At 34.9% G+C, this 12,193-nt stretch overlaps 1 protein-coding gene across 1 annotated transcript in view; it reads right to left on the bottom strand.

Annotated features, from left to right (window-relative positions):
• The window catches only part of PRPF6 (pre-mRNA processing factor 6), a 75,918-nt gene that overhangs the window by 44,261 nt on the left and 19,464 nt on the right, over positions 1–12,193 (bottom strand). The window contains exons 9-12 of the mRNA XM_051976822.1: positions 11,674–11,836; positions 2,926–3,044; positions 1,360–1,578; positions 325–447 (exon numbers count right to left, since the gene is read on the bottom strand). Of these exons, the coding sequence (XP_051832782.1) occupies positions 325–447; positions 1,360–1,578; positions 2,926–3,044; positions 11,674–11,836 (624 nt within the window). The remainder of the gene's footprint in view (positions 1–324; positions 448–1,359; positions 1,579–2,925; positions 3,045–11,673; positions 11,837–12,193) is intronic.

The following is a 12,193-nucleotide window of genomic DNA, read 5'->3' as shown; positions in this document are numbered from 1 at the left end:
AGAGTTACCTCCAAGCCAAGGCCTTTTCTGATCATTTGCAATTTTTAACAGCCATTCTGTTCTCCAAACTCCTTGTCTGCTTTATATATAATTGCATTTAGTTACATGAATTCCTATTGTTTTCCCCCATTAGAATGTAACATGGCTGGACTAGTCAGAGGACTGAATGAGTTTCTTTTTCTTTTTTCTTTTGCATTTTAATAATTAGCTCAGTATTTTAACTAATACATAGAAAGTATTTTAATAAATGAAATTTCCTGAAATGAATTGTCACCTCCCTCCTATCCCCAATACACATACAGAATTAATATACACCAGACTCACACTATCTGCATCCTCCATCCAGGTATGTTTTCTATCTTCTTCTTCAATCCCAATTCCAATGACTGCACGCATAACAGCTTGGCAGGTGGCCACACTCCCAGCTTTATCACACTCCTCAGCATCCTAAATACAGAGATATAATGTGAAGTGTAAAGATTGCAGAGACTAACTTTGAGCAAGGTGTTCTTTCCAAATCAAAAGAGTCTCCTAAGCATGGCAGAAATTTTTTTTTCAATACAGAATTTGTAATATGGCACACTTTTTTTAGAATCATCCATCTCTTAATCACAAAACCATTTTTCATATCCACTGGCAAATTGTAATAGTCTCATAAACATACAATGTAAATTATTCAGAAATCTTCTCTCAAAAAACTTGAACCTGGAAAGATTTACATGAACTGATGCTGAGAGAAACAAGCAGAACCAGGAATACATTGCACACAGTAAAAGCAAAATTGTGCAGTGATCAACTATGAAAAACTTGGTTCTTCTCAAAGGTTCAGTGATCTAAAGCAACATCAATAAACTTTGTATGGAAAATGCCATTTCCACTCAGAAAGAGAAGTATAGAGATTGAATGCAAATCAGCATATGCTTTGTTCACTTGTTTTCCCTTCCATCATAGTTTTCCCCTTTTGTTCTGATTTTTCTCTCCTAATATGATTCATAAAGAAATGTGCAATTAAAATTAAAATACATGTTAAAAAAATTAAATAAAATACCTATGTGGAGAAACAAACAAACAAAAAACTTCAACAAAAAGGTTATTGTGAAAGAATAAAAAGCTTGGTATTACAGGCATATGGCAAACATATATTTATACCTGGTGTATGTATGCATATATATTTATATGTCTACGTAGCTATGTTAACAGTACACAAATGTCAATGACTTATGTAAGATTCCTCTCACCTAAATGTGCTGGTTGTTTTTCCTGAACATTGATGCTTCTAATATTTATTATCATTTTTAAAATTTTTTAAATGATTCTATATTATAGTCATTTAAAACAAAAATAAATACGGAGCACTACCTGGATCCATTGCTCTCTGTTGATTTCTACACCATTTGCTCTAAGTGATGTGATGGCTCTGTCAATGATTTTCTCCACCATTTGAGTATTTCCATTGGCTTCCTCTAGTTTCGCTGCAGTAATCCAGATATGCCTATCTGTGGGAATGTTCTCACGTGCTTTGTTTAAGACTTTTCGGGCATTCTCATAGGTCTCCAGTCTTGCCAAAGCAAGCCAAAGCTGTATAGAAGAAAGACATCATAAATAAAGAGAAAAATTAGCAGGCCAAAAAAACCAGTGCTCTCAAAGAAGCAGTGTCAATCTATATGGTGAACAAACCTGAATGTGTGCTATGAAAAAGGCAAGTAGGAAATGCTACTACCATTTAAGCAAATTTCTCTTTAAACAAAACTAGTTATATATGAAAACTGAATTTTACTTTATTTTTTAAATGAACTGGTTGATTTTTCTTATAACAACAATTTTCACTCAATGAAAATTCACTCACTTCTCTTAAGTTGACAGGCAGCCCTGTTTCTCTGGGCGGGGACTGGTGGAGCTACTACAAGCCTCATCCTTCCCCCATGGAGAGGGCTGCCTCTCTGAATGGGCCTTGGACCCTGCTGCTTTGTAAGCAGAGACTGAGTTAAGTGCACAAATGACCACAGATCTAACTGTCCATCTCAAACTGGATTTTCTGGCTGAGATGGTGCTCCAGAACTGTAGAGGACCTGACATGCTTGCAACAAGGGAGCCTTTGTACAGCTGTTAACTCTGGGGTTATCAGGGAGAGACTTGGCTCTTGCCATATGAGTCTTTACATTTTTCTAGTTTTATTTTTGCTCATTTGCTTTACATAGGGTGGGTCAAAGACCTCCTGGGTACTTAGAGGAAGGTGCTAAGATTCAAAGGTTTGAATATTTAGGAGAGAGAGAGTGTGGAAAATGTTATGCCACAGTTCTCTTTAACTGTCCTGACTCAGTTGATTCTGTGATATTATTCATTAAAACCATTTCTTTCAAATTAAATTTTTAAAAAGCCAGGATCTCTATATCTCATCACCAAGGATGAAAAAATAGTACAGACTGGCACAAGAGCTTTTCACTATTTCTGATTTTGGCTGGTTCACACTTCCTTAGACAACCTGGTTCCTCCTCTTTTTATCTCCTCCCCACATTAATCCTGTTCTCCTAGTCTAAGTATATTAATACTAAATTTAGCACAGATACTCCATTATCTAATACCTAGTGCAGCTCAAAATGATCAAGTTCAGATATAAGCACAAGATCAAGAATCACTGCATTAAACAAAAGGAAAGGAAAAAAGTTGTAAAAATCTAGAGACTTGATTGGCTTTTAGGACAGAGATAATATAAACAGAAATATAATTTAAAGGTAATATAAAGTGACCATTCTTGCTTATCAAATAAGCAAAAAACTCCACATTGACACACTATTCAGTTGCAATGAATAAAATAAATCTAATAAAGGTTCAGTAAGGAACTAATTTCCAAAATTCCAAACTTTCAACCTATGTCTGATATAATCCAACCTGAAATAGTTACCTGAAAAAACTTCAATGGCTTACCTCCACACTAGTGGGGCAGCATTCCACAGCTCGACTTAGCATTATTCTAGCATCTTCTGGTTCTTCCAATTCCACAGCTGCCTTCCACAAGCGAACAGAGTTTGGCACATGTTCAAGAGCTAAGAAAGATAAACTGAGAAATTGAGTCATGGAAAACAGAGTACAGAGAGGAGATTTATGTGCACTATGAATGCTGCTGCCAACACAATAAAATAGTACTGCCTCTAGGACCATAATCATTATACATTAAAAATATCAGAAACCAGTAATCCCTAAAAGATGGGAAGAGGCCTCCTTCTTTTGGAGATTTGTCTTGGTATAATAAATAAGAAAAAAAATCAGAAATTCTATATCGTCAATGCTGCTTGGATATATAAGCTGTGCATTAACCCATTCTTATACAAGTAGTTTCAAGTGAAATTATGTTGGAACACAAAGAAACAAATTAACTATTTAAATTTGTTGAACACTTCAAAGGCATTCTCGTTAGTTTTAAATCCTGCTTAGAGCTACACTGAGTCTATATTAATTTTAATACATATTTTAAATAACAAAGCTAGAGACCATTTGGCATAAACCAAACAACAATTCCCTCATCACTACAGAAGATGTATCTTTTCCCTTTCTAAAGTGATTAAATTAAATATTCTAAAATATAGCTCATACCTCATTTCCCTCCAAAATTTGCCAACAGCTCCTACTGCCTCTACAATAAAACACAAAATCCTATGGTTGGCATTTAAATCCCCTATGATCTGACTCTCACCTATCTTTCCAGTTCTATTTTGTAATATTCCCCTTTGCTAACTTTCCATTTCAAGGTGACCTCCCAGCTGTATACAGCATTTCACTTCTACCCCTGTGTCATTGCAGAAGTGGTCCTTAAAAGTCTAGAATGTACTCTCTCCTCACTTTCACTTAGTATAATCTATCTTCTTTCGAAGTAAGGCTCAAATGCCAACTTAGACATAGTCTTTCCTGATCCTACCCATTCTTAGTGCTCTTTCCCTCCTAAAAAATTTATTGCTTAAGAGTTGACAAAATTAAAAGTACAGAAGGAAACACTTTTTCATACATCAACATGTTGATATGTTTTCCTTGATTTACTTTTATTTGTTGTAAGTAAGAGTGTCTATTTAGGGTTGGGGAAATAAATGGATAGCAATAGTGCTATCAAAATGGATTAGGAACATCAATGAAACATTTAAAATTATAAGAGAACATAAATTCAGAAAAGGGAAACCCAGGAAAACGTAAGCTCCTTAAGGTGAATTTTTTCATTTTTATCACTGTTTCAAAGTAGAAGAGCTGCCATGCATATGGAAAGTTTACATTTTTTTAAACTAAATCAGAATCATAAAGTCATGTCACTTACATAATAGATGTTAATCTTAACAGATACAACATAACATTTGCATACATCTACATATTCTTACAAATAATAGCCACAACTTCAACTGTCTAAAGCAGGTCCCCAAAATGCAGCTTTATTTTAAGCATTCACTAACAGCTTAAAGTATAACCTAGCTTTCTCAAAAGCAATTTATCATTGAGTCACCCAAAAAAAGTCATTAAAATTCTGGTTTCAGAATCATTAAAAAGATTTTTAAAAAGCAATATGTTAAGCCAATACTAACATTAAGATCCAAGCAGCTTAAATCTAAATGTCATTTTGGTAACTTGATATTCTTTCAATTTCTCCAAGGGGTTTTCAGCTTAATGTTGTCCAAACATTCTTCCCTCCTTAGAGAAAATATGCTGTCAACAGACTTGCTCCTGCTGCACAGTTCAGAGTATCCCAAGCTACAAACAACTATTCAAGACATGCCTTCTGATGACCTTGAAATATAATTAAGCTAACAATACCCCAAAGAGATTCTGCCACCCTACATATGTAAAACCAATCAAAAATGTATTCAGGAAATGTGCTGCTTTAGTTCTCCTGTGAATAGTGAAGTATCCACACATACATTAATTGCCCTTCATCACATTCAATGCAGCAGGAGAATCAGTAGAGCTTTTCTAAATGAATAAAGCTAAGTGCTAATAGCATGATGTGTTATTCATCAGCAAAATGTTTTCCTGGTTGCAAAGATAAGCAGTCCATTTCTATAACCCAAGACAGATGCTAGTCTTTTGCTTGTGGCCTCACTTTAAAGAGATGCTGGCTCAGAATCCTCCAATGAATAAGTAAGATTACAGTAATAAAATCAGGCTTCACCAAAGGAAGACACACAAAAACAAGCACAATGCCAGTAAAACTTAGGAAAGCAAAGATCCCACAAGATACAAATTTCTTCTGGCAACCAGAAGAGTTCGTAAAATTATCACAAATCACAATGAGGTGATTTTTAAATAGCCACAGCTGAACTCCCCTGGATGTCAGCATTTTATTGCACTGTGATATGAAATAAATACTGAGAGCCAGGTGGTGAAAAATAAGAAATGAATGAAAACTTAAATGATACCTTTAGTACTCCAATAGAGTTTATCAAAGGAGACTTTCCTCAAATTCTCTTGACATAATGAAGATTCTAATGAAGGATACAGATTTTCCATGACCAAATACCCTTCTTTTTCACTTATATATTTCTTTGATGATATTCTTTAAACTATTTCTCCATCATAAAGTTGTCAATTTGTAATATATTGCAACTTTATCACACCCAACACATACTTCTCTACTGTCCTTTGGAGGACAGTCAACTTTATTCTTCAGTAAGCAGTGTTCTATGACCCAAAATCATATGTAAGTGTATTGATAATAAAAAGAAAGAGTTTCTTTTTATTAGAGCACAACTAAACAAAATGTGGTACATTTAATAGAGTAATAGAGAGGATATTGAACTTGTCAGGAAGATCTGAGTTCAAATTCCATCTCAGACATTTACTGTATGACCCTAGGCAAATCACATAATCTCTTTGTACAACTAAGTTTTTTTATTAATGATTCTTCTCTAAGTTACTCCTTTAGAGAATCCATGTTTTCATTGGTAAAGGAACACTTTCTCTAACAGTCCAGAGAAAAAATTCTTCTACTTTATCTTTTGAATATTAAAAGATATTGCCTTCCCTTAAGTACTATTCAAAATAATATTATTATATGCCCCTCAAAAACTAATTTTAGATCTTTTAGTTTTATGTGACTATTCCTTCAACATTTGGTTTAATCATCTCTAAACCATTCTTTCTCCTTGGTTGGTGTCTTTTCATGATCACTATGCATCCCAAAACACCCAGATAATATGCCCACACACTATCATTGATCCTGTTCTCAAAATTGTTGGGTATGACAGATACTTTTAGGAATCCTATAATTGCCCCATTTCATTGTAAAAGTTGTAGTGCTGCTGTAACACAATTGATATTAAACAGATGTGGTTTTTTTTTTTTCCTCCCTCACAGGGGATAGCTTGAATCAGCTAATCATGTTAGACAATATTCCAAATGTTGTCTAGCCTACATTAGTCCTGCTATTCATTTCTGTGACCAGCTTATTTATATCCTGATGAAGTAATTCAATGATCTGAGCAATTAAAGGCATTTTGTAGCATGGAAAAGATGGATTTTCCCCTCATTTAGCTATTCCTGTTTGTACATAATCTCTTTGTACCTCAGCTTATCTGTAATATGAGACGGCTGGACTGAATAAACATTTAAGTTCCCTTCAAATTCTAAAATTGTAATAAAATCCATTGTAATAAAATATTACTACATAATAGGAGACAACATCAAGGAATCAGAGAAGCATAGGAAGATTTATATGAACTGACATAATATTAAGCAGAACCAAAACCCAAGCACGATGACAATAATGAAAATGAAAACATCAACAAAACAATAAAAAAAAAATGAATAATGTGAAAATATGATGAATCTTCTTGGCCCCAAAGAAGAGATAAGAGAATCAGTAGATGGGAAGAAATTGAAAATTAAGAGAGATGACAGAAGAAAAATCTACCTTGCTTCTGTTTCAGTCTACAGCATCCCAAACTAACAAATTAAAAATATGCTTTCTGATTATCTTGAAAATTAATTATACAAACAAGTCTCAAAAACAGACTTCTTTTGTGGTCTCACTGTAAAGTAATGCTGACTCAAAATACTCCAATGAGTAAGTGAGATTATAGTAATGAAACCAGACTTCAGCAAAGGTAACCACCTAGACATGATCTTTACTAAATTCATTGAAAAAATGAATGGAAAAGAGCCAGAGCAGAGAAGGGAGAGCATTCCAGCCCTGGGAGACAGAGAAAATCTTGTTTGTGGAACAGTCAAGAGGCTAGTGTTAGACAAAGGTGTCAGAAAACTAGAAAAAAGTGATCTTCCTGTTTAAAATGTCTTCAAAATTAATCTGTTAAGTTTCTGGATTTCAGAATGTGTTGACACCAACTTGGATGTCTTCTGAATGTATCTGGCCAAATTCAGCTGCTCTTCCAAATTTCATCTTTGCAAAAGCCATTCATTTTCTTTTTCTCACATAATCCATTATGTACTGAAGGACTAGGCCCAATGGTGGTAGCACCTCACATTGTAATTTAAAGAAATCACTAGAAAAACACCAGCAGAACTGGACTTTGGATTATGTCTTTCTGCTACCTCAAAGGTTTATTGTGAAGACTGAATGAAATAATTTAAGTAAAGTGTTTTACATACCTTAAAGCTCTATGTAAATGCTGATATAATTCTTGTATAAAATACAAATGTTGGGGCAACTAGGTGGTACAGTGGGTAGAGTATTAACCTTGAAGTCAGGAGAACCCGAGTTCAAATGTGGGCACAGCCATGTGTGTCTTCCTAGCTGTATGATCTTGGACAAGTCACTTAACACCAATTGCCTCAGCAAAAAAATAATAATAATAATAACAACAATAACAACAACAGTAATAATAACAATAAAATACAAATGTTTGGGGGAGCTTCTTTTGCTCAAACTCACTACAAGTTCATTTTCAAATAATAAATATTTGTGAAGGGCCTCTAACGTGCCAGGCATTATGTTAAAACTCAATTGTTTGGGGCAATTTTGTGAAATGACAACTTGTAATGTTTTGTGATTCTTCTAATGTTTTTCAAAGGGTTTTTACTCTAAACTGATGTTGACCTTCTTCTCCATGCTTAACTGGATATTGGCCAACATGGTTCCTGATCATTTTTAGTCTCTTTGCTAGGGCAATAGTGAGGAATTGGTTGAATTTTTTTTTTAATTAATGAGAGAAGATAAAATCAAGGGTACATGATGAGTAATTGACTTTAAGCATAAGGATCACTCTTTATCAAAGACTAGAGTGAAGAAGGAAACAATGGGCAGGTGCATATGGAGGGAAAAAAAGGAAGAGAGTTCCCAGTAAATATTCTCAATTTAGGGGAAGCTAGATGGTACAATGGACAGAGCACTAGTCCTGAAGTCAGGAGAACCCGAGTTCAAATCTGACCTCAGACACTTAACACTTCCTAGCTGTGTGACTCTGGGCAAGTCACTTAACCCCAATTGCCTCAGCAAAAAAAAAAAAAAAATCTCAATTTTTTCAGTACATTTAAGGCAAGATTCTTAGCCCAAGGCTGAGGAGGAGAAAAGGTTTAGAATAATTAGGAAGGAATAGGACTATGCTGCTGTAGTGAGGGCCCAGTTGAGATGAAATAGAATAATTTATAATGGATTTACTAGTTGCATGACTCTCTAGCTTCATTCAATAGTAATATGAGGAGAAGGAAATGAGGAAAATGGTAGAAATAATCCAGAGCTGAGGTTTGACAAAGTACATAATGAAGAATGAGAGGAATGAGAGGACAAGGAATCTGAGAACAAAGTGTAGGATAAAATTGAACTATTTTGCTGGGGTGAAATGGAATAGTGTAGACAGAGATAAAGAGACTGAAGGTTATGAGAGGGCAAATAATAGGTTGGGTTGTAAAGGAAAGGAGAAAATAAAGTAATAAAAGATGATCATCTCTTTGTCTAGCTGAGATGAAATAAAGAAATAGGTCTTTGAGTAGAAATGAGAAACAGAGAAATTAAGCTATTTAAGGGAACATTAACCTTTATGGTGAAGATCCCTGGCATAAGGGCAGTAGATTGAGGTAGAAAGACTGTGAGTCATGCACTGAACTCTATGAGAAGGAAGGGAAAAGAGACTATGTGGAAAATGACCAATAGCAATGTAAACTATGTAAATCTCAAAGGCAGAAAGCTTGATAACTGGTAAAGGGAGTATCTAGAAGTACTGATGGATAGTAAGAAGTATTCTGACTCATTCATTAGGAGCAGAGTTGAGGTTATGGAAAAAAGGAGCCAGCAACGAAAAGAATAGACAGTAATAATGTTGTCTATTCTGCAAGCAAGGTCTGAGTACCTGAAGATAGAAGGAGAAAGAAAAAAGTTTAAAATGAAAGGAAGCTTTTTTAATTACAGAAAGAGTAGTTTCAAGGACATTGTAAATGGAATAGGCTAAACTAGAGTGGATCATCTTGGGGGCAGAGCTGAGTTAGATGGAAATAATGATGCAGACAGGTGTGGCTAAAGAGGGAGAGTTGTTCTTTGGCAGTGAGAGGTTCAGCATCCATGGGACAGGAAGAATAAGGAAACATGGAACCATTAAGGATGACCAAGAAGATCAATAGATGAGGAGAGAAAGACAAATGTTTAGGAGGTTCAAGATCATTCTTTGATGACACTCTGTCATGTTGCAATAAGCCTGAGGAAACCTGCATAGGCCCAACCCTGTGATCTATAAGAAATGTCAAACTCAATGCCCTCAGCTACATGGAGTGAGAGTGTAAACCTAATCATACTAAGAATAGAGAAATATTTAACAAAACAAATAAAAAAGTATAATAGAATATATAATGTTTGTTTTTTTTTATGTATGGTTTTTTTTTTAAATCACTATGCAATTCCCAGAGGGATTCATTTCTATTTGAGTTTGAAACTATTAGTCTATAAACATGCCAATGTTTACCCATGTTTCAAAAATCCCGATTAGCTCCTACAATTCCCAATAGCTATGGTTTTGTATCTTTCCTCTCCTATTGCTAAACTTCTTGAAAAAGCCTTACTCTAACACTTAATGCCTCTATTTCCTTTCCTTTTACTCTCTTTTGAACAATCTACAATATATCTTCTGACCTCATGATTAAACTGAAAAGGCTTTCTCCAAAGTTACAATGATCTCTCAATTTCCCTAACTACTAAGACTTCTCAATCTCCATCTTTTCTAACCTCTGTGGAGTAATCTTTTATACCTCTGATATAAGTGTTAGGGGTCTCAGCCCTAACTCCCGAGTGGAACAGGCCTTATGTGACCAGCACTGCCTGTCTACCTGAAATGCAGAGACTGTGAGCAATGGGGACAAGAGACAGGGTGGTGTGAGACTCCGTTTATTACAAAGACTGAAGGGCCTTTTATCATCTTGGTGCTTTTTTCTAGTTATTACTTCATACATAATCACATCCTGGCCTATAGTAGATATGTGATTCTCTAGAGGAAGCTACATGTAGATATGTTTTGTGCATTCCTTTCCTAATTAGGATATTCAAGGTCTTCCCCTCTAAGGTCCCGCACACCTCTCCTGGGAACTGCCACATTGCTCCTTAGGGTGGGACCCCCTTCCTCCCAGCACCATCTTGTTCACCCTTACAAGGGTACCCTCAGATTACTTGAGCCATGCCCTGTGCAATATCCAAGACCGGCAGGGGGTTGGCAGTCCCTCTTATATATAAACATGTAATATACCTTGTTGCAGAAAAAACCTTAAGATGCAATTTGCTCTCCTGAATCAAATGCTTTATTTACAGTTAAACAACAATGAGCATAACAGTTTCTTGCATTCTCCATATCTTTGGTCAATCTTATGATAGTAAGATATTATCTACTATGGAACATTTCAGTGTATAAATCAGCCTGTTCCCTTCTAATATTTTTTTCAAGAATGCTCTCAATGTATAGGCACAGATAATTTTTGTAAAATTTTTATGCAGCAGAAAAAATGGGAATGAGATCAGTAGTTATTGTTTATTGTACTAATAATCTCTGATATTTTTTCTATGTCTTTGGCTATCAAGTTCTTCAAAGAATTTCTCTACTTCATACTACTTTAAAGCAGTTATTGGACATAAGTTGAAAATTATTTTCCTGATGTTATCTCTGAAAATACTTATTGTAATTGTTATTAAATAAATGATCAAATGTTTCATAACATTTGTCTTTGGATACACAATAAGGTAAATTCTGTCAATTCCTTTGTTACACTAAAGAAAATCCTGTCTATCCCCTTTTTATTTAGCTGCAACTTCCTTATGTCTTCTGGCACCATGTCAAGATTGATATGATTCAATTACTCCAACTGGCTTGTGTTCACTCATTAGCCATTGGCCAAAAATCTCATATTCAAGGTAGCAATATTTTGATTAATATTCATGGATGATCTAAAAACTGTATTTCTTAGCACCTTCCACTTCTTTTTTATCTATTCTGACACTTGTTACTTCAACAGGAGAAAGGGGTAGTACGGGACTAAAGGGTATTTTGTTTCTTTTTTTGTTTCACAAGACTGCTAAAGCCAAATAGTTTCTTACTAAATGGAAAACCTAGCAGTGATGAGTTATTTATTGAGATAAATACTAAAATAATCAGAAAGAGGTAAAATGTCAAGATTCAAATAATATAATTACCTTTAAAAATTCCAAAGTTTACTCTTTAAAGGACAGAAATTTTCCTTGAATAAGAGACTGTTCAAAGAAGTTCTTACCTTTCCTAAGAACACGCTTCTTTGCTCGGATATCTGTTTCTAGCTCTGCTGCTCTGATATAAATCCGGACAGACTGTGGGAGGTGACGAACTGCTTGGGCAACCACAGCCTTAGCTGTATCACCAGGCTGTAGACGAGCTGCTTCCAGCCACACATCTTCACTCTGTGGAGTAAAAATAATAGGAGTAAATATTATCAGTGGTACCTGAAAATAATAAGAAAGTCCAAAGTGGCTTCTGAGAAGTAATGATTGTTAAAATAGGAAGATTCTGAGGTTCATCTTCTCTTAAGCTCGCAATCTTCTAAGAGAAATTCAACTGTACAAATTTCATAGTGTTTAAGCATAAAAGATCTTTACTATTATTTCTGGAATATGGCTAACCATCATATTAACTTTTTGTGTTACAGTAATGAAAGTACTCTTATCAATGGTCTATAAAATAGGGGCCAAGTTTCCCTAAGGGACTATGGCTTGACCCTAAGAGTATGTAAGCAACCAATCATAGACTGAAAAAAGATA

This window comes from Antechinus flavipes, chromosome 2 (assembly GCF_016432865.1).
Source record: "Antechinus flavipes isolate AdamAnt ecotype Samford, QLD, Australia chromosome 2, AdamAnt_v2, whole genome shotgun sequence".
Taxonomy (NCBI): Eukaryota; Metazoa; Chordata; class Mammalia; order Dasyuromorphia; family Dasyuridae; genus Antechinus; species Antechinus flavipes.
Note: the sequence above shows the minus strand (reverse complement) of the source record. Positions and strands in the feature narration are given on the sequence as shown.